Here is a 27,146-nt window from a genome sequence, read left to right as displayed (position 1 = left end):
AATGAAATTTTAGAATATACTATAATGGTCTTAAAATTGTGTGTGCAGTATTCAAACCCTTTACTTTTTAAAATCTGAACAAAAAATGTTGACTTCTTTTTTAAGCTTTGCATTTACAGAAATAATAATATATTTATTAAAACAGCATTTCGTTAGATGAAAGAAATGAAGAATGTAGAATACTCTAAATATAATAATTTTTGCATCTTCTCTTATCTCAAAAATCAGGATGTGCGTTGTATAATTTAGTTATACAGCAAGAAATATGTATCTGTTCTATATTGTGTAATACATCCTTCCAGAAAATTTTTCAATTGGTGCAGTATGATTTGGTAATGCTTCTCTGAAGTCCCTTTTTCCTTTATGAAAGAATTTTATATTTTAATATCTATATTTTTTAATTGCCTTTTCCAGTATTGACAACAAGATTTCAAAGACTTTCCTATTAGTTAATTGAGGGTAGATGAATTCTATAATTTTTTAATAACTAAAATCTATCATGTTTTATTGCATGCTTTGAGATTTTGACTGAAATGGTTATTTTGACATTAACGCTGCAATTTCAGATCATGTGAAATGGTTTGTTAGTATATATAAATGTAACATTTTATGTACAATTCCATGAATAAAAACTTAATTACTTTAACTTTTTACTCACCTGTAGGCTTCATATGAGAAACAAAAAATGTTTATATTTGACCGTGAGAATGGTGGTGTGGAGTTGCAACTCTAAACTATGTTTCTGTCTAATGTAACATAGATCATTGCTAACAGAACAATTGCATTTACATTAGATTCCACACATCCTGATAATTTTGAAATATGATTTTTTTTCCAAGAGTCAGTCTTTTCTCTTCATAAATTGGTGTAATTTTGAAATTTTTTTCTGCCTATATAAATATTAATGTAAATTGAGGTCATTGGAGTATTATTGAAATTGGTGTTAATTTTTTTAAAAAATGTTCTCGCATCAATAATTATTTCTTTCAAAGTCTGTAATATTTTTATAATTGTAACTAATAAATTTTATAAGAAGAACATGTCTGATTCTTTTGAACAAATTGATGTTAGTGTCCTATAAAAAATGAAATAAGTTGTTTTCTTTCTTTTTGTAGTTTCAAATTTTGGCAAAAAGGAAAATTTAAAAAAACAGCATCTTCCTTTCTGGAAGTGAATTTCTTATGCATATAAATATATTTATACATGAAAAAAATCTGAAAATTAATTTAAAATTACTATTATCTGTATATGAAAATAAGTTGTGCATTTATGCATCATATAAAGAGAAATGTAATGCATTTTTTTTAGTCTTTGTTTATTAATACTTCTTTTTATGTAATTTGCTTGAATGATGCATTAATAACCTATGGAAACTAATCACTCCTTTCAGCTGTATTATCTTAAAATGAGACCTCACTCCCTCATTCCAATGTGCATTTATTTTCTTATCATTTACCTTACCTTTAATTTTTTAAGAACAATTAATATATTTGCAGTCATTGTTATAACTTATAAAGTCATAAAAAATGCTGCATTTTTAGATTTTTGTAATTAAAAATTTTTAGTATCATACCTATTTACATAGAACTGACATGTAATTGTGAAGTACCTCTCTTGTGTAAGTAAATACAGAGGACTGGAAATATCCTTACTAATGTTTTTTTTTTTTTTTCCCAGAAATCTAAATTTGCTCAAGGCGGTAGAAAGGAGGATACTTGCCAGTCTTCTGAACCTTCTACCAGGTTTTTTTCTTAAGTTATTATTAAGCAAATATATATATATATATATATATATATATATATATATATATATATATATATATATATATATATATATATATATATATATATATATATATATATATATATATATATATATATATATATATATTATTCCTGTCTAGTTAAGTCTTTAGATTTCATCAGTTGCACAAAACAAACATCTAACACCTAAAGAATCATTTTAATTACAGTCAAATTATGTTGTTGGAGGTTATTAAAACTTGTAAAAGAAATTTTGAAAAAATTCTTTCATTACTTTTTTCATTTAAATAAGTGTCTTGTACTTAATTACTCATTACTTCATTAATGTATTTTTAATACAAACTGTATTTCTAATTAAATTAGATTTTCAATGCTCTCAAAATTTATGTGATATTCACAGTGATTTATTTAGAAAATATGAAGCCATAGACACTAAAATATTTTGATTCCAGGAATATTTTAGCGTCTATGGCACCTTATTGTCAAAATCTGCCACCCACTGAGGGTTGTAACATTGTGTTGTAAACACATCCAAGTTCATCAATCTTAATCGCTGATTATTGTCTGAATCAATCAATAAATCACATATCCTTTGTTTTTATATTGTTGTCATACTTGGTATAATTTTGACATAATTGAATTGCCTGTCCATGAAATTCTTTTTCTATTGAGTCTCTCTTCGTTTTATAGTGGCAATACTGTTGATTTCATAAATATCAAGAAAATTATAATCAGTGTGAAAAGTCCCTCTCAAAATCATACGATTTCTTTTAAGATGGGAAGTTTCATTGCTAAAATTGGCAGTTGGTATCATTTTACGTCTTTGTCATAAGAATCCATTTACAGTTTCTGTATCATACTTATTCAATCACATGATTAGATCTTTACTTTCAGTATTGCTAACGCTATCGACAATTTGTATTGTACTGTAGGTGGCTAAATTTATTTGAGCTTTTGTCTTTATCTTCATGTTTGTTTTCCGACATCGTTTTATACTTTGCAGTATATTCCTGTATTTTATTTTAACTCATCTACAGATTTATTTTTCTTCATTTACAAAGAAAATATACTTTTTATTAACACTATACACACACAGACACATATATATATATGTAAGCAATTTTTATGTGAAGCATGATGCAGTTTGAAGACAGCGAAGATACTTTTAATTTCGTGACGTCGTTTTATTTCATTTTGAAGAAGCAGGCATATGTACAAGCGATGAGCACACAGAATGACACAGAAAAGGAATGAGGATAAAACCCTTGGACATTTTATCCCTGGTCTTATATAACCTATGATTTTGATAAAGAAAATATTTCTTTACACTGCTAATATATTATGAGATTTTGATAGGGATTTTCGTTACACGCGCAGAGAAGGCAAGGGAAACACAGGGAGATTTTAAAAAAGAATTTGTATCGTCAGCGGTATTTTGTCTCTTCACGCGGAGTGTTGGAAAGTTAGACTTTTAACTGATTCAGCAAATTAACAAAGCTTCTCTTAAATTAATTAAGTAGAGGCAGTGGAATTGGTTCACGAAATAAGAGAATATTTTAGAATGAAGTTACTATGGGCTAAATTAAGATAAAATCTTGAAAATTAATTAAATTGAAATTAAAGTTAAAATATCATTACATATATATATATATATATATATACACGTGTCGATTTAGGTAAGGGAAATAGTATGTTTTTATAGAATCCGCTTAATATTAAAGATTTTTATCCCTTCATTCGGAGTGCGGGATCTTGCTGATTTCAACTGTTATAAAGATCTTGTGCTCCATTAATTGAATAAAAAAGATGGAATTGTCTCAAAAAATAAGGAAACATTTAGGAATTAGTTAGTATTTGTTAAATTAAGATAAAAATTAGGAAGTTAATTAGAATTTAATTTAGATTTAGAGATATAATTACAGTTTTCCCCTCCCCCACCTCAAGATGTGGAAGTGCATGTTGACCTTGACACATAACCGTACCTTACAGTGATGTCCAAGTTAGAGGTTAATATTTAAAAGCATATTAAAAGTCATACCTAAATTTCAATTACCTTTATATTAATATAAAAAATTCTTTTCAATAAGAAGTTAGCATAAACATATAATATATTTGTGAAAATATTAGTTAAACTTAAATAATGAACAATACCAACATAATAATAATAATAATAAAATATATAATGTAAAAATAATTTCCAAAGTTATCAATTTGGGTTTAAAATAATGGAATAATAAAGTGAACTTATATAATAATAAAGTATCAACATAATTCTAATTTTATATAAAACACTTGAATATGAAAATAATAAACATCAGATACAATACACTCTTATTATAAACATTAATACTGAAGCAAATGGCATAAAAATGTGTAAGTTTCAAAGAAAGACATTTGCCCCACCAGTTAGCGAATTAGTGGTGATTAATTAAACCTTGTCCCCTAATTTCTAATTTTTGGCCAAAAAATGAGATAATTTACTACCATTTGGGTAATTAAATTCCTCGTTCATTACAATGGCACAAGGATTGAATGGAGCATTTATGAATCTAGCATCGTATCTTTGAATCATATCTTATAAATCTAGCATCATTTTATTTTTATCATGATATTTTATGGTATTAACTTTGGCTAATTTTCTACCTTCTTTTACTGGAGAATAGAATTGATTTTGAGTTAAGGGAGGAGAATAAGGTAAAGTGCCAAATAACAAATATGCAGTAGAAAATTTTGTAACAGAATTGGGTATTAAATTGTATTCATTGATTACTTGTTCTGAAAGTCTAGTCGAAGGCATTTTAGTTGAAGAAGAATTGACCTTACACTTTAATTTAATTTGTATTGACTGGTTAACTTTTTCACATTTCCCATTACTTTTTGGATGATGTGGAGAAGTTAACAGATGCTTGACAGTGTAATTTCTGAGGAAATGCTTGAATTTAGATGAGGTAAAAGCGTCATTTCTATAAGTTAATAATTTGGAAGGTACCTGAATTTGCAAAACCTGTTTAATATATTAATATAAGTTTGAGAATTTACCTTATTGCTAGGAAAAGCCCAAACATTTCTAGTTTGCCTGAACAATTACTATATAAAAAAAATTTTTAGTTGCAAAAATTAAATCAACCAACAGTATCGACAGAAAGACATTCAAAAGGACAATCTATGCGGGGCACAGCCTGTAAAAGGCTAAATCTTTTTTGACTTTCCTTTTTATGTAGTTGACATACATCACAATGTTTGACAAAAAGTGCAATATCTTGAGTTTTTTTTTTTTTTTTTTCCATAAGGGCATAAAGTTCTTGAATGATAAGATACAAGATGTAATTTACCAAAACATTGAGGCTGTTTTAAAACATTTATCTATAATGGCTACCTGACATGCATCACAAAAAACATAAAGAGATAAATTAGGGTTATATAGCTATAACACTGGGTTTGTTATCAATTTATTTTTTAATATTTCTAAAGCTCTTTTGACATTCTTCTGTCCACTGCTATGGTGTATTGTTTTTAAGAATATTATTTAAGGGATCTCCAATTTTGGCATATGAATCAATGAACTTATTATAAACATTTACAGAACCAAGGAAACCTTGTGGTTGTTTAGCAATTTTTGGAGGTTATAATTTTTTTATACTTTCAATATTATGATTATGAGGAGAAATGCATCCTTCTTTGATTTAATGCCCTAAGAAATTAATTTTATCGTGAGCAAATACACATTTGGAAAATTTTAAATTAATGTTTTCTTTTTCACGCATTAGGAAACTCTGTTTTAAATTATTATAGTGTTCCTCTAATGAGTTAGAGAAAACTACTATATTATCAAAATAGTGAATGCAAAATTTCAAAATTTATGTTGATTTAAAATTCTATAGACAGTTCTATTAAATATTGCACTTGCATTTATAACGCCAAAAGGTAATATTTGAAATTCGTATAACCTTGAGTAGTTACAAATGCTAATTTAAGTTTATCTTGTCCATGTAAGGGTATGTACCAATAGCCAGATGCAAGGTACAAAGTTGAAAAAACTTTACCATTACTTAATTTATCTAATAAAGTACCTATTCTAGATAGAGGCTCTGTCTCATATTTGCAAAGGGAATTAATTTTGCTATAACCAATATAATGATGACTTTTTCTGTTTTCATCTCTTGTATATGCCAAAGTTACGGCGATGGAATAATTGCTTGTATATTCTTTTATTAAACCTGCAGCTAACAAATTTTTGATTTACTTATTTTTTTCTATTTTATCGGTGAAGAGGTTCTATAAGCCCTTTGAAAAACTGGCAAATCAGATGTTAAAATTATTCAAGGGCTTCCATTGTTGTTCTACGAACGTCATATTTACTTTTTGCAAACACATGAGAATATTCTGCCACTGGCGATAACACAGGTTCAGATAGTTTGATTAAAATCAGAGGTTTAAAAATTTCCTCTGAGGTATTCACTACCTTTACGTTATTATCACCAGAGTTATTATTTTTAACAATATGTAAAGATATATAATTATTATTGGTATTCAAGTTTATTATAATTTTTCCGTTTTGGAATTTTTATTTTTATTACAATCTATAACTAATTTATATAAACTACAATCCAGAAGTCCTACGATTACATATGGTAAAGGATTGTCCATAATAGATAATTTGATTTTCTTTTTTATTTGACCAATTTTTAAATAAATGTCACACATTTTTATTAATTGGAACGTTTCATGAGCTTGTTTGACCTTAATTAGGTGTACATTTTTTTCTTGTGAAGTTTTTCTCAGTATTTGCAGATATAATAGAAAGAGGGGATCCTGTGTCAAAAACAATATTTACATTGGTATGAGGGTTATATACATTGTCCAAGTTAGCTAGACTTGGTAAAGTTGAGATGTGTTCCAGACACTAGTAATTGTGACTGCACTGGGTCAGGGGCCTTATTAGAAGAATTTTGTCTTATATTAGGTTTTTGAAAACAGCGAAGAGGGATTTCAGTGCGCTGGAAGTCAAATTAGCTGCTGTTGGAACATTAGTCACAAAGTGGGGTGGTCGAATAGGACATATTTGTGTCCAATGATAGACATTTGGAATATCATTTTGAGTACAAATTCTACATTGAAAAGCATCTCTGTTTGAAATGCAAATTATGACTTTTGTTATTGAAGTTATTTGGATGCGGCCTCACTAACTTTTGATAATTTTGTCTAAAATTATTTTGAGCTTGAGGTACAAAGGAATTTTGAAATATATAATTAAAATTATGTCTAAGTATAAAAGATGGTGGTTGCCTTGCTCTGATTCTGGTTTCATTACTCCTGATTGGGTTTGGTTCTGAAAGTTATTTCATTTTTTGAAATTTGAATGCTGTTGTAAGCCATTCTTTAGGGGTAGAAGGAGCTTTCATGCTTATCAGTTGTTTTAATTCAGTTGGCAATCCATCAGTAAGACAATTTAAGACCAATTGTGGATTAAGGCCTAACTGTCTGCAAATTTTAATTTTTTATGAAAATAATCAACTAAGCGTTTTTTAAGTCAAATTTAAGTTAAGTCATCAAAATTTACACTGTTAGGCTGAATAAATTGCTCAGTTAATACACAGCACAGATCATCAAATTAAGCAACAATTTATATAATGAGTTGAAGCTGACCCTTTAAATAAAATTCGGCAATATTTTTAAATTTCCAAAAGTCAGTTTTGTTACTTTCTCTACTAATTTTATTAAAATACTCCAACCATAACTCCATTTTCATCCCATTTTCGGTATCAAAAGGGATTATGGAGGGGTCTTGGGCTATTTGTTCATTTTCTTCTTTATTATTATCAATTTTATTTTCTGAACTTAAACCCTGATGGACACATTTTTCTTATTTGGTTCAGTCATTTTTCCTGATCTTAAGAACATTAAAGTAATTTCAATTAAAGCACATTTTTAATTTATGTATAAAACTTTGAAAATAGATTTGATTCAAGGTTCAAAAATTCAACATTTTAAGGTAATTTTAAGGTATAAAAAGGTAATTTTCAATAATACTAAAATTGAAATATGCAATTCAATATAAAATTAAAAAATATACAATATAAATCTTGAATTTCTTTAAGGAATAATAATATTATTGATGAATTCACTTATTACTTTTCAATTGCTGGTTCAGGAACTTCTGCTGGATTTTTTTTTTTTTTAATACTAATCACTTCTTGGTGAATAACAGGGAGGTAAAAGTACTGGAATGTAGAGCATCACTTTTAAACTTGAAGGAAGGATTATTGATTATTGAAGGATTATTATTATTGCGGTAAAAATGGAACATAAAAATGGCATCTTGGAAATCTGTATGGGTTATTTGACATAGGCAGGAATGGAACTTTTGTAAGATGAAAATAAGAACAAAGGAATGAAGGCAGTGAAGGAAGCATGGGCACTGGAGTTACGGATTTTAAAGTATACTACATCGGCGGTGGTCCTTAAACTACGCTGAGAGGTAGCGCAGAACTAGATTTTTCGATTGCGAGCGCGAAGCATGTCCGCCGAGGCCTCAACGCAACGTCGAATGGCCTCTCCTCCCGGGAATTTAATTCTTTAATAATTTGATTTTTTAATTACAGAAAACCACTTGTCAATTAACTATATTGTAAATACATATTTTAAAGTAGTTTCGTGACCGAAGAGAGAAGAGACACTTTTGATTTTTTAAATTTCGTTTTTATTCCTTCCCGGGAGACATAATTTATGTACAAGCAAGAAGCAACGAGGTACGTCAATCTACAGTACGACACGAAAGCGAAAAGAGGCTGAAATATTTTGCCCGGTGATTATATATTATGAGATTCTGAAGGGATTTCTTTACACGTGTCTATTTTAGAAAGGGGGGGGGACATAGATATCTTTTAAAAGAATTTGTTTAGATTCACAGATTTTTATCCCTTTACTCAGTGTGAAAACCGCTGATTTAAGCATTTTTACTAAGCTCATGTAGCATTAATTAAATAAAAAAAGGTGAAGTTGGATCAGGAAATAAGAGAACATTTTAGAATTAAGTTAATATATGTTAAATTAAAATAAAAATTAAGAAATTAATTAGGATTTAATTTAGATTTAGAGATATCATTACATGTACGTATTTACAACATGGTATTATGAAAAGCATTTGATTTAAAGCAAGAGTCGGGATTTCTTAGCGATTTTTTTTAAAATGGTCCAATTTTTATATACTATCAAGATCCTTTGTCTAATCACTGATGAGTACGCTGTAGCGTAAGAATGCGTAGGCAGAAAGTAGGAGAGAAAGACCAAGAAAATATTTTAAACTTATATAGTTTTAGAAAAGAATTTCCCAGCGCAGTGTTTTGGGTACTCATGTATTCTTGTAAAATACGATCCTACAAAAGTCAGAAAATTAAGATATAAAATTAGAGCATAGATTAATAATAAATTGTAATGCACGCACACGTATATACATTTATATTTGCTATGCAGTGATCAGGTTTTCGGGTAAAAACAATAAAAAATTTTAACTTAAATATTTAATTAACATTTATAACTTACTGATTGTAGAATGCTTCCATTAATTTAGAAACAAAATGCAGTAATATTATTCTCATTAATTTAACCCAAGTGATATTATTGAAAATGGAAGTACTCGCCTTGAACGACGATGATGCTTTTGAGCTGGGGAAAAAAAATCATACTTTTGCAGGGGTGGCGAATCTTTATGGATCAACGTGCCATTTTTTCTAAAGAAATGTTTAATGAGGTATAGACGTGCCGTAAAATAATTTTGACTCGTGTTTATTTTTATAATAATAAAACTAAATGCTAACAACTCAAAACTCTGTATTTACTACGAAAAAATACATTTTGCGCTGTATAGAAGTAAAGGTTTTAGTTATACGAGTAATTTAAAGTAAAGTAACGTTAGTGTGACTTCTGTGCTTGCAGATGAGATGACAAATAACCTATATTAGGATTATAAGATGTTACTTTTATCAGAATGCATGTTGAATTAGTGTCATCTAACGGTTTCTAAGAGAGTCTTTAATGCTACTCACCTCTGACAATAATGATTCGCAGGCATAGGTGAATGAAAATATGGTTAAAATAGCATGAGCCAGCTTCTCAAAACAGTTAAATGTGTTTGGAACCTAATTCCACGTTTCCAAAATTTCGTTACTGGCATTTTTACTTATATTGCTTGTTAATCTTTTTGTTTCAATCAATTCAAACTTTTTCCTTGTTTCAATAAATTTTTGAATCATCTATATGGATTGGAAATCAATCAGTTGCATTTCAAATTCTTTAATTTCCAACTAATAGAATTGGGACAAATTCAGTTTTGAAATGAAATCACATCAGGGTACATAATAAACTTGAGCGTTTCCGATAATTCTTTGAACTGAGAAAATCTACCTGAAAATTCCTTGATTGACGAATTAATTACAGAAATATATTCCTCAATAACTTTTTCTTTGCCTGGTTTCTCATATACATCTAAATCTTTGATAGATATATATTTCAAGTTTAGGAAGTACTAGTAGTTTCTTGTAATAATATCGTTCCTGAAAACATGCAGACCAACGCTAAAAACGCGAATGAGATCCATAATGACGATAATTGTTTTATTTGTGCCTTGAAGCTTTACTTTCAATTCATTGAAATGTTAGCATGTGTCTGCAAAAACATCAATTTTGAGAGCCACATAATATCCAACAACCGTGAGTATTGTTCAATTTCCCCTTCATTTTGCAGAAACAGTATGATTTCTTCCAAGCAGTCAACAAATGTTTGATGTACGTTCCCGTGGCTCAACCAGCGAACATTATACATTAGTAAGCCATTATACACCGAGTTGACTTCATCCACCAAGCCTCAATTAAAGTTTTTTCGCTTACTTCAAACATATTCCATTATTACTTTCACTTATTTAAAGCCTACGATGATATGAGGTTGACTATTTTTGTGACTATCGGCTTTATATTATCAATAAATGTTTAACCGCTCTTAGAAAACAATTCTTGTTGGTGAATAATGCAGTAGAATTCAAGAATGTCTTACGTCTGTTTGAAATAAACTGATGATAACATTTTTTTTTTTTTTTTTTTTTTTTTTTTTTGCACACTATAGTTGAAGCACCATCATTTACTGAAACAGTTCTTTTCAAATCCATTTCTTTATCAGCAAGCGAATTTTTAACAGCTCTACAAATATATGTGTTTTTTAAAAAATGGAATGGAAATTTTTAAATGGAATGGGAACACTCACGTTTGTTCGTAATACTTTATAGGTAACTTTGTTATTTTGAACTAAAATGCAAATCGTTTTGATCGGTGGCTTGCTCAAAATATTGTGGTGTGTGCCATCAATGGCACGCGTGCCATTGGTTCGCCATCCCTGTACTATAGCATCAGAATTCGACGATTGTTATAAAGGATTCAGAGTTTTCAGTGGATAAACAAAAGAATAATAGATATTCTTTTTATGCTTTTAACTTAAAAGATACTAATAATCTGTTCGGCGACCAGCTGTTCTACTTTGATATTAACTTCCTTTGATGAAATGCATTTTACCAAGATAAATGAAATAATGTTTTAAAGCGTTCTTACAGAATAAACTTAGTGCGTACTAATTGATTAACTTTGTGTGTAAAGAAGCGAAATTAATTGGCAAGTAGAGCTAAAATAATATGTCTGGTTGTTAAGGGTGAAGGCTACGTTATTGCTCAAAAGGTCATAGAAGGAAGTCGCTCTAGTTTTTTATTAAAAAACATTTTGCATACTTCCTCCGTCATCAAGGGAGGAATTTTAATACAAAACTACTTTAGAGATCCCAGGTGCTGTTGAGAGATGTCCTTATGGATCTATCATCAAGATAATTGTAGATTCTGTAATGTTCGATTTTGTCTGCAATCGATCTCATGGTCTGAAGTCATTGATTCAGCATCTACCAGAACTATCTTTAAAACTGTCTCCCTTACCATAGAGCTAGCAGTGATAGCAGGAACACTCCCATCATTAAAAGGTCTTGTGCAGTAAAGAGGGAGTCTCACCCCTATATTTATCGTTGCCCTGCTGCACCACCACAACTTCCCTTATGGGTCCTATAAAATCGGCCCGAAAATTTCATTCATGAAGAACACCCTATGGGTGCAGAATACCAATCCCTCCAGAAGGGCGAATCATATAGTAAATTATAATTATTCAATAGTTATCGCTAATTATTAATGTTATTTTTTACAAATAAATGATAACCAATCTGGACTGAATAAGGATATAAGTTAATATCTATAAATGTTTCGAGGTAAATTTTAAAAATTTGCTGTATTAACTATTTCACAATGTGAATGTCTCAAAATTGTGTAACTGCATTCTAAAATACATTGGAATATTTAGGGCAAAAATTTAATTGAATATATTTGTTGTCTTATATAATTTGAAATCATTATTATTCACCCTTTTATTATAAAGAGTAAATTTCTGTCTGAAATATTTTAATTCATTACTGTCTGAAACAAATGAACAAACTTTCATGGGATTTAAGTGAAGACTTCTATATTGTTAGAAGTTTTTGAGTGTATTCTTAGTAATCTTTAGTCTTATTGACTTAATTGAATTTATATTTCATAGACGTGGCTGTACGAAGGCTTTGTTTTCATTATTAAAATAAAAAAAAAATATTTGTATGTATGGTGTATGTTACTAAATAACTTCTTGACATTTTTTTTTTTCAATAATTGTAGTTTTTTGGTAGCTGAGCAAATGGAGGAGGGGAAAATACAGGAAAGCGAAGAATATGTCGCTAGAAAGTCGTTAGAGAGTGATGAAGAGTCGTTAGAGAGTGATGAACAATTCTGGAAGTAAGTAAATATTATGCAAGCTTGCTTTTAGTTTGTAAGGATAATAATATAAATATTCAAATTTCACAAAGCTGAAATCTTTATTTAATAATATTCAGACTTCATTTGATTCATTGTCAAATTAAATATATTTTAGTTTAACGTTAATTCCTGAAAACATCTTTTGTAAGCGTAATACTAACGTTATTTAAATTGTATTGTGACTTTATTTATGCATATATAAAATGTTAATTTTCATCTTCGGTAATGACTAATTTCTAAATCGTTAGACATACGGAGGCGTTTCTAGTTCCAAAATTTTTTTGAGGGGGCAAAGAATTATTATATATGCTATTTATATCAAAAATTGGCTTATAAAATATTTACGTAAAATAAATAAGGTTCGTATTTAAATTCATTCCTTTTAAGGAGTAACTATCATTTTTTGAAAAAGTGAAAGAGTTGGACCAAATTGATAATGTCATTGAATTTTTATATTTGTTAAAAAAAGTCAATTTATAGACGTTAAACAGAGTTTATACTTAAAAAATAATGGGAGGCATAATTTACATACAAGAATAAGTGGTAAGAAATAAGTGAGTCTACATCGCGTTACAAGTGCAGCAGCACAAAGGAGACCGAAATTTTCCCTTTAGTAGTTTTTACTGCAAGATTCTGATAGGGATTTCTTTGACATATGTGGTCTTCAGATAGGGAAATTTAGCTATCTTTAAAAGAATGTTCCGAACGTTAAGGATTTTTATCTCTTCACTAGCGTGAGAAACTGCTGATTTCAGCAATTTTATAGAGCCCATGTAGCATTAATTAAATTTAAAAAATGGAATTGGGTCAGGAAAAAAGGGATCATTTTATAAAGAAGTTATTGTGGACTAATTTAACATAAAAATTAGGAAATTAATTAGATTTTAAATTAGATTAAGAGATATTACAATTTTCTTCCTGCCGCAAGACGTGGATGTGCGTCAAGGCCCTTTGATACACAATCCTACCTTAAAGTGGTGTCCAAGTAAGAGGTTAATATTTAAAAGCATTTTAATGTGATATCAGCATACTAAAAAGAATACCTAAGTTTCCTTACCTTTACATTAATATGGAAATCATTTTCAAAAGGGATATTAAAAATATAAAAAGATAAAGAATTATATTTGCAAAGATTTTATGTAGACTTAAATAATCAACAGTAATAACAAAATTTTAATGAATTAAAAGGTATAGTGCCACAAATGCATTCAGGCCATATTTCTGTAGAATTTTACTTGGATACAAGTATAGTCAATGGTATATTTGGTTACATTATTCTGAAATTTTGGAAAATCTGACTCGCCAAAATTACTAAATTAATAAAATATTAATATTGTCATGATTTCATTTAACTGAAATATTTGGAATTGAATATGATAAACACGATTTAATAATTTCATATAAAGCATTTGGAAATGAAAATAATAAATGCAACATTCAAAGATTTCATTTGAAGCACTTGTAAATGAAAGTAATAAATGCAAGCTTCAAAATATTCTTATAATAAACATTTGTTATTAAATAAATAGTATAAAAATATTTAGGTGTTTGAAAACAAAACATTTATATTTGGAAACTTGGGAGTATTCTGACACAAGAGGTAACAGAGTATAGCTTAATTACAATCAGAGGTGTCAAAAACTTCCCCTGAGGTATTTTCTAGCTCATCATATAGATAATTTTTCAATAATTATTGCTAATTATTAATTTAATATTTTACAAATAAATGATAACCAATCTGGACTGAAGAGAGATATAGGTCAATATCTATAAATGTTTTGAGGTAAATTTTGAAGACTGAAAATTTGCTGTATTAACTATTTTTCAATGTAAAGGTTTCAAAATTGTGTACTGCATTCTAAAATAGATTAGAGCATTTAGAGCAAAAATTTAATTGAATATATTTGTTCTGTTATATAATTTGAAATCACTTTTATTTACCCTTATATTTTAAAGAGTAAACTTCATGTAATTTAAGTGAAAACATCTATGTGATTTGAAGTTTTTGAGTACATTCTTAGTAATCTTTAGTCTTATTGACAATTGATTTTGTCTTTCATAGACTTGGCTGTACGAAAGCTTTGTATTCATTGTTAAAATAAAAAAATAAAAAATGTATATATGCTGTATGTTACTTAATAACTTGTTGACTTTTTTTTCCCAGAAAGTGTATTTCTTCTCTAGCTGAGCAAATGGAGGAGAAAGTAAAACTGGAAAGCGAAGAATATATCGCTGAAAAGTGGTTAGTAAGTGATAGAAAATTCTGGGAGTAAGTAAAGATTATGCAAGCTTGCTTTTAGTTTGTAGGGATATTAATATAAATATTCAAATTTAACAAAGCTGAAATCTTCATTTAACAATCTTCACACTTCATTTGATTCATTCTGAAATTAAATTATATTTTAGTTTAACGTTAATTCAAGAAAACATCTTTAGTAAATGTAATACTAACGTTTTTAAAATTGTATTCGTGACTTTATTTATGCATATATAAAGTGTTAATTTTCATCTTCGGTAATGACTAATTTCTAAATTGTTAGACATACGGATGCATTTCTAGTTCCAAAATTTTTTAAAGGAGGCAAGGAATTATTATGTATTCTATTTGTATCGAAAATTGGCTTATAAAATATTTACGTAAAATAAATAAGATTCGTCTTTAATTTCATTCATTAATAAAAGGAGTAACTATCATTTTTTGAAAAAGTGAAAGAGTTGGACCAAATTGATAATGCCATTGCAATTTTTATATTTCTTCAAAAAAAATCAATTTATAAACGTTAAATAGAGTTTTTACTTAAAAAATAATGGAAAGGAAATAGTGTTTGTTCGTTAAATTTCATTGAAATGTGGTTATACTTAGACATCTAAAAAATTTAATTTAAAATGTTGCTTTACCGTAGTGTTTGCTTGAAATGTTTGATTTCGGCCGAAAAATAGAGATGAAACTTCGCAATAAATTCTTCTGTCTTTTCCTGCAATGCTATTGGTGTAACAGCTTTTCATGCCATGAATATGCAATATTTTTTAAAGTCATCTCTCCCATATATATATATATATATATATATATATATATATATATATATATATATATATATATATATGTGCGTGTAATGATATTTTAATATCTAATTTCATTCAAATTAATTTCCTAAATTTTTTTGTTTGATTCGGCCCATGTCGAGAGGATTCTAAAGTGTTCTCTTGTTTCCTGATACCATTCCACATATGAAGCTATGTAAAAATTACTGCATTCTGCTTCAAACAATTCAAACAAAATAATGTTATATATATATATATATATATATATATATATAAACTGTTTATAACATTTTGAGGGTTTAATTTTTTTCTTATGTTTGTGTTTCATGTTTAAAAGTGTCCATATATCGAATTTTATAAAGTATGTACGGTCGTCAACTACAAAAACACCTTTGTAGCTTTTTTTTTTATTTACTAGCACATCGTCACAATTTTGATTAAAATGAATCGAGGGGGCAAGTTCATTCAAACCGACCAACTTCGTAACCGAGTCAATTAACACTGTTAATTTACTTAAAAATCGATTTTTTTTTTTTTTTTTTGGAATCAATTCATTCTTATGACACTAACCTCTAAATACAGTTTTAGAGAGCTCTCAGGAAACTTTGAAGAATTATATTAATTAAAAAAAGAGACAAAAATATTAAATATATAAATCTGATGAACTTTCGATGATGTCTTGGTAACTATGCATATTTCTCAAATATTTCTTCATTCTCTGAAAGAAAATTTTCTGTTTAAAGGAGTCTTGAATTAATTGCCTCAATAATAAAATTGTAATAATAGTTTATGAATTTTTTAACTTGTATTAGAAATAAAGTAAACTGTAACATTTACATGAGAACAAAGCTGATGTGCTAAAATGTCAGAATTAAAAACAATTGTGCATAAATCTCTAATATATATATGCATGTAAACATACTTTAGCTGTTGCATAGCCAAATAGAAGAAACTATTGAATTTTTTACTTCGATTTATTCCATTCCGGGAGGCATAATTTATGTACAAGAATAAGTGGTAAGAAATAAGTCAGTCTACATCAAGTTACAAGTGCCGCAGCGCAAAGGAGACCGAAATTTTCTCTTTAGTGGTTTTTACTGTAAGATTCTGATAGGGATTTTTTTGACATGTGTGGTCTTCGGATAGGGAAATTTAGCTATCTTTAAAAGAATATTGCGAATGTTAAGGATTTTTATCCCTTCACTCGGAGCATGAGAACCTGCCGATTTCAGCATTTTTATAGAGCATGTGTAGCATTAATTAAATTTAAAATATGAAATTGGATCAAAAAATAAGGGGTCATTTTATAATGAAGTATTATGGACTAAATTAACATAAAAGTTAGGAAATTAATTAGAATTTAAATTAGATTAAGATATATCATTAAAAAAAATTTTCCGCCACAAGACGTGGATGTGCGTTAGGTCCTTTTGATACACAATCCTACCTTTAAGTGGTGTCAAAGTAAGCTGTTAATATGTGAAAGCATTTTAATGTGATATCAGCATACTAAAAAGAATACCTAAGTTTCCTTACCTTTACATTAATATGGAAATCATTTTCAAAAGGGATATTAGAAATATAAAAAGATAAAGAATTATAATTGCAAAGATTTTATGTAGACTTAAATAATCAACAATAATAACAAATTTTAATAAATTAAAAGGTATAGTGCACAAATGTATTCAGGCCATTTTTCTGTAGAATTTTACTTGGATACAAGCATAGTCAATGGTATATTTGGTTACATTATGCTTACATTTTCGAAAATTTGATTCACCAAAATTTTTAAATTAGTAAAATATTAAAATATCAGTATTGTCATGATTTTATTTAATTGAAATATTTGGAATTGAAAATAATAAACACCACTTAAAAATTTCATATAAAGCATTTGGAAATGAAAATAATAAATGTAAGCTTCAAAATATTCTTATAATAAATATTTGTTATTAAATAAATAGTATAAAAATATTTGGGTGTTTGAAAACAAAACATTTGTATTTTGAAACTTGGGAGTATTCTAACACAAGAGATAACAGAGTATAGCTTAATTACTATCAGAGGTGTAAAAAATTTCCCCTCAGGTGTTTTCTACCATATGCTGATTATCATGTGTCATTAAGAAGTATTAGAACCTGGGATTCTTCTTCATTTACAAGGTTTGTATGCACACTAAAATATGAAAGTCTTCTAACATAATAGATAATAGAGGATACTTTAATTACAATCAGAGGTTTAGGAAAAATTTCCTCTGATGTTTCTACTAATTTTCTCTGATTATTATGGGCCATTACTTTTATTTATTTATTTATACTTAATCTAAAACCTTGGGGTTAGATAAATTTAATTTAGACTGCTAAAACATTTTGCTTGATTTCAATAGCATAAAAGTAAATATTAAGTGCAACACATTTTAATAATATGCATAAAATTAAATAATAGATTTGGTAAAATATTCAAAAATTCGTTAGTTAAAATAATACTTTAAAAAGATCATTTGTAATTGTATTATAGTTTAAATTATCCAATCCAACATAAAATCAAAAATACACAGCATAAATCTTGAGTTTCTGTAAGAAATAAAATTATTGATAAATTCACTTATAATTTTTCATTTGTTAAGTCAGGAACATATGCTGGAAAGATTTTTTTTAAGAAATTCTTGAACACTTTAATCACTTGATGAAGCAAAATAATATTAGGCAAAAATTTTGAGCACTTGTAATATAGAGCAACACATTTAAACTTAAACATGGCGAGGAAAGTGATTATTATTGTGGTGAGAATGGGACACATAAATGTTATCAATATCTGGATGGGCCATTTGGCACAGGCGATTATCTTGAGAGTGAATGAATAATTTCTGAGAAACGATGATAAAAAGAGCTCACACAAGGGATGAGTGTAGTGAAAGAAGCAGAAAAATTGTGCTGAACAAGAAACTTGAGTTACGGATGGCATACAATACTCCATCGAGGATGTCTTTCGGAAACTACGCTGAGAGATAGCGCAGAACTTGAAGCCTCGGTTACGAGCAGTATGTCCGCCGGACGGAACGAAGCCGGCGGTAGTGCCTGGAGTATATATATGACCTAGCCAAATCTAAAGAACCATCGTCGCAATTTCCCTTTTCCAGTAGGCTTCCTTAAAGAATGCTAACTTCGGGCGAGTCGTGGCATAATGTCGCTTTCACTTTGCTTGCCTCTCCCATAATTTTAATTGTTTAATAATTTGCGATTTTAGCACAAATATCTATCCTGCCGGCTATTTAAATGTAAAACATATATTTAGCAGTTGCGTGGCCGAATAGAAGAAACTTTTAAAATTTTAAACTCGATTTATTTCGTAGGTTTTGAATAATAAAAATTATGTTTGGTTGAATGTAATTTTTTAAAAATAATTCTGAGAAATTAGCTTTGGACACAGCTTATAACAAAGATTTTTATTATAATGAAATTCGAACTGATATTGCTTCTTCGAATCGTTGAATCACATTTTTCTGCTACTTTTAAAACTGTAGTAAAAGAAAAAGAAAAAAATTCTTTCTTGGCTTTTATTTAAACTTAAATAAAATTTTAAGCATGTTCATTGAAAAAAATTCTTCATTTGATAAGTTTTGTTAAATTTTGAAGTAATGCGATATATTGTCTCGCGCTGGCTTCAAGGAAGACTTTTAAAAAAAATGCTTCAATTGGCATTTTTACTTTCTCTTATTCAAAATTTAGAGAAAATATTTCAATCGTCAAGAAATTCGAACTCGAGATTTTAATATATCTCCACGTTTCATACCTCCTTGAATTTGAAAACACATTTTCTGAACATGTCTGCCTGTGACAAAGATAGCACAGACACTTTGAGCTAGATGGATGAAATTTGGTATACGGCTTCACACCAAACTTGTAGATTTCTATCAAATTTTCAGCAACATCCGTTAAGAGGGAATCTGTTTATCTGTCCGACTGTTCGAAAATAAATATAATGATAACCACTAAACGAAGAGAGCTAGATAGTTAAAATTTGGTACACAGATTTAATATCTATTGTATAAACATCTGTCAAATATTGAGCCAAATCCAACAGGGGGTTCATCGTATTTCGATCTGTACTTTCAGAAGTATGTAAACGCGATAACACAAAAATGTAGTACTTAAATGTATCAAATTTGGTATGTAATTTTGTGTATATAAGTGTAGTTTTGAATCAAATTTTTGTTTTAATCAATTAAGAAGAATTCGTCTAAAACCCTAATTCGCTTTTTGGATACTTTCAACTGCATGCCAGAGATTAATCTTAAAACTCTTGCCAACGATCACATAATAGAATTAGTAAAAATATTTAATTCACGCCTAGTGTTAATATTTCGTAGTTATAGTACGCCAATGTCGCACAAGGCATTTCCTGACAATATGCGAGAAAATTTTGGGGAGATTCTGGCTGATTTATTTTCGTTTTGATTTATTTTCTTTGATTTTTTTTTTTTTTTTTTTTTTTTTTTACTTTATGAATTTGTTTCCGTTATTTATGAAAACTAGGACTTTTTAAAGCATTAATATATATCACTTTTCTTCTGTAAGTTTTTAGGTTAAAAAGTAAGTTTCCATTAAATTTTAGAACGTTAAACGTTCAAAGAATACTTTTTCTACACTTTAAAAATAAGAGGTGATAAGACAATTTCTTTTTAGTTTGAACATTTGTGAACGTTGCCATTATTTTCTATTAAAAAAATGGTTTTAAAAGCTTATTTAGAGCATGGCATTGTTCTATCATCAATTTCATGGCAGTTTTGTCAGTCTTATGATGATAACCATAGAAATGCTTTAGTTCTTAACTTTATAAGATTACAAATAAAGTTACTTAATAGAATGAGTCAGTGCTGGGAGAAATTTACTCTTTCCATCCCAGCCATGTTGATTCTTAATTGTTGTTGCTTATATAAAAATCAAATACAAAATTTATGGTCATGCTGAGGTTCTACATCACTATCAACATTTTCAGAATTGTTGTATTTGTCTGATATTTTATTTTAATTTTAAGAAATGTTGAAAACGCTCACAGATATTTATTGTTAATCTTTTAAAAGTTGACTTAATTCTTTTCGTATTATTTTTTTCTATTTTATTAGTTTATTTTTCTATTTTTATGATAATTTCTATGCTTTTCTCAAATCCAAAAAGGCATAATTTTACAATAGAAGATGTTGTGCAAATACAGAAATAAATATTAAAATTTTAAAAAAATAAGCTTTAAAATTAATTTTAAAGCTTTTTTTCCAATAAAAACTTACTTACTTATACTTATACTTACTTATGCATACTTATACAAAGGTGCTTAATTTTGGAAGCTAAGCTGCACAAAAAGTGCTTAAAAGTACTTAAATTTTGCAGCTTTTTATCACTACACACCCTGGTATTTTTTTAATTCATATTATTTGCTGTAAAAAAATAAATGTACATCTTCTTTATAATACTTACAAATTGTCTTTCCTATATATTGCTGCTCTTTATTTCGTATCTTCTTGTGTGATTTACAAGCTTGTTACATGGTACAAAATGCTTTCATGTTCATAAACTAAACAGCAACACATATTTCCAGAAGCTGGTGATTATGTCAGCATTTTTCTTCCATTTACAATTTATTCATGCATAAAGAAATTAGCATTCTATGTTTTCACTTAATTTTGAGAAGCCAGAGTATGTTTTGAAAAAATTTATTGTAAATAAATATGAGACCTATAGCCAAAACATGCCTATTTTTATTGATTGAAATTTATATTTTAACATTTCATTTAGATAAAAATTATTTTGCTGTGCTTGGGTGTTTTTAAATCTCATATAGAAAGTTTTAAAATTAACGTTTCTATTTTTAGGTTCATAGATACAGGTGTCAATGATTATGAATTTGCAATGGAACCTCCACCCAAAGATGAATGCCTTGAGTAAGTGATTTAATTATTGAAAGTTCAAAAAAGTTTTTCAGAACTAACCTATTCTTGCAATATTTCATACTGACAGATATTTGGCTATTCCAGAAATTAATTGCTCTGGTGAGTTTAATTCAAAAAAATTTTCAAAATAATTGCAATTTTCTGTGAACTACCTCTCAATATCAGAACCATCGGAAATGCAGCACTTGTCATACTGTTAGACTACTTTCTGTTTTAAAGTTTTAAAATTTCTATTTTTAGGTTCATAGATAAAGGTGCCATTGGTTATGAATTTCCAATCGAACATCCACCCGAATATGAAGACCTTGAGTAAGTTATTTAACTATGAAAAGCTCAAAAATTTGCTAATGAAATAATCATTTTAATGCTAGATTTCATACTGACAGATATTTGGCTATTCCAGAAATTAATTGTCCTGGAGAGATTACTTGAGAAAATTTCCAAAATAGTTACAATACTCTGTCAATTACCTCTCAATATCAGATCCATCGGAATTGAATTACCCGTCACAATGTTAGACTAGTTTCTGTATTTTGGTGACGAAGGAATCCGTCCCATGATAGCGAAACAACATACATAGCCGTGTACACATCGACCAACAATAAAGATTATTCATCCTGATATTGTATTAGCATACAACACTTGCCGTCGCACACAATTACACATGCGGCTACTGCCGCAAAATTTCCATTGGGATGTATTTTTCTGTCTCACCTCTGGTCTTGATCTGGCTTTCTGCGACTTCTATCTTTTTCAGCAGCTGAGAAGATGTCTGATTAAATATCATTTTCCCAGGAACGAAGAAGTACAGGTGGCTGTCATGCGGTGGCTTCCCTTTCCGGCAGCATATTTCTTCGTGTCTCACGTTGTAACACTTTTTTCTATTCAAATGGATCTTAAGTAGAGTGGTAGCTAAAAGAGTGCTGTATCTGATTCAATAAATGTTTCTAAGCAGTTATATGTTCTATCTCTTTATGATCTATGGGAATCATATTTTCTGGTTAAAAGAAATATAATTTTATTTATTTTATAAATTGAAATTATTTACAGTTTAAAATTATTACAGTAAAGACCCCCATAACAAAATTTCATTTTGTCCCTTTATATTAAAAGTAATAATTTAGCCATTTCAACTCCCTTTGATCAATTGCATTTTGCCTAGATAAATGAAATAATATTTTAAAGCATTCTTGCACAATAAACTTAATGTGTACTTTCTGATTAACTGTGCATGTAAAGAAGCGAAATTAATTAACGAATAGAGCTAATATAATATGTCTGGTTATTAAGGGTGATGGCTGCGGTATGGCTCAGAAGGTCGTAGAAGGAAATCGCTCTATTTCATTTTTTATTTAAAAACATTTTGCATTCTTCATCCATAATCAAGGGTGGAATTTTATTACAAAACTACTTTAGAGATCGCAAGTGCTGTGAAGAGAAGATGTCCTCATGTATCTATCATCAATACTCTTGTAGATTCTGTAATTTTCGATTTTGTCTGTAATCGATCGTCCTGGTTTGAAGTCACTGATCCGGCATCCATTCAGCATCCACCAGAGCTATCTTTAAAACTGTCTCCCTTACCATAGAGCTAGCAGTGATAGCAGGAGCACTCCAATCACTAAAAACGAGGTCTTGTGCTGTATAGAGGGAGTCCCGCCCCTTTATTTACCGTTGTCCTGTTGTAACACCACATGGGCCCACCAAAATCGACTCGAAAAGTTCATTCATGAAGAACACCCTATGGGTCCAGAATACCAGTCCCTCCAGAAGAGCGCATCATATAATTATTCAATAAATATCGCTAATTATTAATTTAATTTTTTACAAATAAATGATAACCAATCTAGACTGGAGATTGATACAGGTCAATATCTATAAATGTTTTGAGGTAAATTTTGAAGATTGGAAATTTCCTGTATTAACTGTTTGACAATGTGAAAGTCTCAAAATAGTGTACTGATTTCTAAAATACTTTAGAGTATTTAGGGCAAAAATTTAATTGAATATATTTGTTGTGTTATATAATTTGAAATAACTTTTATTTACCCTTATATTATAAAAAGTAAATTTCTGTCCGAAATATTTTAATTCATTACTATCCGAAACAATAAAGGGCCGTGGTGGCCTGATGGTAAGTTCTCAGCGCTTCGGAATTTGAGGGTTTCCAGTTTGAGACCCGTTCCCACCGCAGAACCTTCGTGTAAGCGGGTATGGTACACGTTAAATACGTCCGGGCAAAACGTCGTCCCGCTGGTGTGGAGAGGGGGGTGCCAACTCAGGTGTTGTCCTCGTCATCTGACAGCGGTTCGAAAGTACGAGGTTCGCCCCAATATAGCCCTAGTGTTGCTTTAAAACGGGATGTTAATATAACTAAATTAAACTAAACCGAAGCAAATTAAAAATCTTCATGTGATTTAAGTGAAGACTTCTATGTGATTTGTAGTTTTTGAGTGTATTCTTAATAATTTTTAGTCTTATTGACTTAATTGAATTTATCTTTCCTAGACTTTCTGTACCAAAGCTTGGTTTTCATTGTTAAAATAAAAAATATATATATTTGTATGCTGCATGTTCCTTAATAACTTATTGGTATTTTTTTTTTTTTTTCGTATAGTTATAGTTTTTTGGTAGCTGAGCAAATAGAGGCGAAGAAAAAACAGGAGAAAGAAGATTCTATGACTAAAAAGTGGGTGGAGTGTGATATAGACCACTGGGAGTAAGTAAAGATTATGTATGCTTGCTTTTAGTTTCTAACGATATTAATATAATTACTCAAATTTCACGAAGCTGAAATCTTCATTTAATAAACTTCAGACTTCATTTGATTAATTGTGAAATTAAATTGTAATTTAATTAACTTTAATTTTTAGAAACATTTTTTGTACACCAAATACTAATGTGTTAAATTGTATTTTTGACTTTATTAAGCATATATTGTTTGACAACGGATTCTAAAACCCTTCGCGCTTTTGCGCATGCGTTAGGATGGGTTAAATTCGTCGAAATAGGAGAGGAAAGATGAAAGGAAGGGATGTTTACATTTAGCAATAAAATAAACTCGGATTACTCGCAGACTGAAATAAAATATTAGGGTCAAAAACGAAACGATATTGACATACACATAAAAAAAAAAGTATCTATTAGGGCGAAAATCAAGGTCAAAGAATGACGAAGAATTTCGGAAAAGCGCTCATCCTTCCGCGTCTCTCCCCTTAAAGAAATAGAATCGTCGAAAAGTGGTCGTCTCAGAATATTGAAACGAACAGTATAAAGTGTTGACTTTTATTTTTGGTAATGACTAATTTCTAAACAGTTAGACATATAGATACGCTTCTAATTCCAAAATTTTTTTGGTGAGGCAAATAATTATTATGTAAGCTGTTGTTATCGTCGATTAAAAATGGATGTATTAGAAGAAAATACGGATGACGTTATGTAGTTATTCAGGCTTTATTTTGTGCAACCGCTTTCAACGGGTTACAGCATTCGAATGAACAAGATCACATTTGTTGTAGGTGGCGCTCTTGCATGCCATGACGTAACATTCCGCCCGGCGTTGAAATATGCAAGATTTCAAAACACTTTTAATTATACAATTAGCTTACATTTTCTAAAACCAAATAAACTATTCAGATGAAATATTTACAAGTGAACAACAAAATTGCAAAATATATACAAATTGAATATTAAACATGATATAAATACAATTATTATGTACATACAATATATACAACTATCTTAACTATTTTAATTTTCAAAGTTATCCCTTATTGGTAAGAGACAAATTTTTGAAATAGGGCGTGTAAAAATACCTGTGTTAGTTTTTAATTTAACAACTCTTACTCTGCCTTCATTTCCATAAATTATCTCTAAAATTCTAGCCATTGCCCATTTGCAAGGAGGCAAATCATTTTCCTTTAACAATACTAAACATCCGACCTTAACATTATTTTTTTTGAATTGCCACTTATTTCTTTGCTGTAAGTGGTTCAAATAGTCAATTTTCCAGCGTTTCCAAATTGTTTGAACACATTTGGTAGTATATTGCCAGCGCGACAACCTATTGTCAGAAATGTCTACAATTTCCGGTTCAGGTATTGAAGTTATTGGGCGTCCAATGATAAAGTGTCCAGGAGTTAAAACTTCATATTCATTAATATTATCTGATAATGGAATTAAGGGACGTGAGTTAAGTATACCTTCAATCTGAATTACTATTGTTTCAAATTCTTCAATAGTTGTTTTACTGTTAGCTAAAGTTCTATAAAGATGGTGTTTAAATGATTTTACTCCTGCTTCCCATAAGCCTCCGAAATTGGGAGAAGAAGGGGGTATAAATTTCCATTGGATTGATTCTGCGGATAGGTAATTGGCTAAAGTCTCATTAGTCTGACAAACTAGTTTTTTTAAGCGATTTAATTCTGAAGCTGCACCCTTGAAATTAGATGCATTATCCGACATCAATGTTGCAATGCGGCCTCTACGGGCGCAGAGTCTCTTTAAAGATGCAATGAAAGCTTCAGTCGTCAAATCTGTTACCGTTTCTAGGTGAATAGCTTTAGTTGACAAACATACAAAAATTGCTACATAAACCTTTGAATATATTCCCTTTCTTTGGTTTTTAAACTTTATTTGAAAAGGACCACAAAAATCTACACCAGAATTTAAAAATGGAGAACTAGGAGTTACTCTTTCTGAAGGTAAATTTCCCATTAACTGGTCTAACACCCTAGGCCTTTGCCTAAAACATCTAATACAATCATGGACAATTTTTCTTGCAATACCTTTACCATTTAAGGGCCAGTATTGTAGTCTAATTTGATGTAACAAACCTTGTGCACCAATATGTAGACATTTTTTATGTACATGCTCAAAAAGTAACTTAGTGAATGTATGCTTACTGGGTAAAATTATTTGATGTTTAGATTCAAATGGCAAGTCAGAATTTTTAAGTCTACCGCCAACTCTAAGTAATCCTTTTTCATCTAGGAACGGATCTAAAGATCTTAACTTACTTGTTTTAGAAATATTTTTACCTTTATTTAGTGCATGTATTTCTGATTTAAATTCACTCAACTGAGCTACACTAGCTAAATATTCAGTACTTTTTTGCAGCTCCTCAGTAGTTAAATATTTACTTATCTTATTACGAGACTCCTTAGCTTTAGTGTTGTTAATAAACCTGAAAATAAAGCTAACTATTCTAATTAGTTTTATGAAATTATTTGTATGATTAAAGAGTTCATCATAAAAATTTGAATTAGAGTCATTAATGTTTAGAGTCACAACACATTTTAGTTCATCAGCAAAGGCAAAATCCTGCATGGATTGATTGTCTACTGGTTCATCAGTAAGTTCATCTGGACCAGCAAACCACATTTTATTTCTTATGAGTTCATCTGCACTGCATCCTTTAGAAATAATGTCAGCAGGATTGTTTTTGCTACTTACATGCTTCCAATGACAATCTGATGTGAGCGTTTGGATCTCCGCAACCCTATTGCTGACGAATGTTTTTAGCTTA

General features: G+C 29.2%; 1 protein-coding gene across 3 annotated transcripts in view; it reads left to right on the top strand.

Moving 5' to 3' along the window:
* The window catches only part of LOC129958496 (uncharacterized), a 50,784-nt gene that overhangs the window by 5,645 nt on the left and 17,993 nt on the right, over positions 1 to 27,146 (top strand). For 2 of the 3 annotated variants that reach the window (XM_056071011.1, XM_056071012.1), the window contains 6 exons: positions 1,678 to 1,742; positions 12,493 to 12,609; positions 14,795 to 14,899; positions 21,542 to 21,610; positions 21,860 to 21,928; positions 24,237 to 24,338. In XM_056071011.1, the coding sequence (XP_055926986.1) occupies positions 1,678 to 1,742; positions 12,493 to 12,609; positions 14,795 to 14,899; positions 21,542 to 21,610; positions 21,860 to 21,928; positions 24,237 to 24,338 (527 nt within the window). The remainder of the gene's footprint in view (positions 1 to 1,677; positions 1,743 to 12,492; positions 12,610 to 14,794; positions 14,900 to 21,541; positions 21,611 to 21,859; positions 21,929 to 24,236; positions 24,339 to 27,146) is intronic. The other variant, XM_056071013.1, reaches the window with a different exon arrangement.

Source organism: Argiope bruennichi, chromosome X1, assembly GCF_947563725.1.
Source record: "Argiope bruennichi chromosome X1, qqArgBrue1.1, whole genome shotgun sequence".
Taxonomy (NCBI): domain Eukaryota; kingdom Metazoa; phylum Arthropoda; class Arachnida; order Araneae; family Araneidae; genus Argiope; species Argiope bruennichi.
This window is presented reverse-complemented; position numbering and strand designations above follow the sequence as displayed.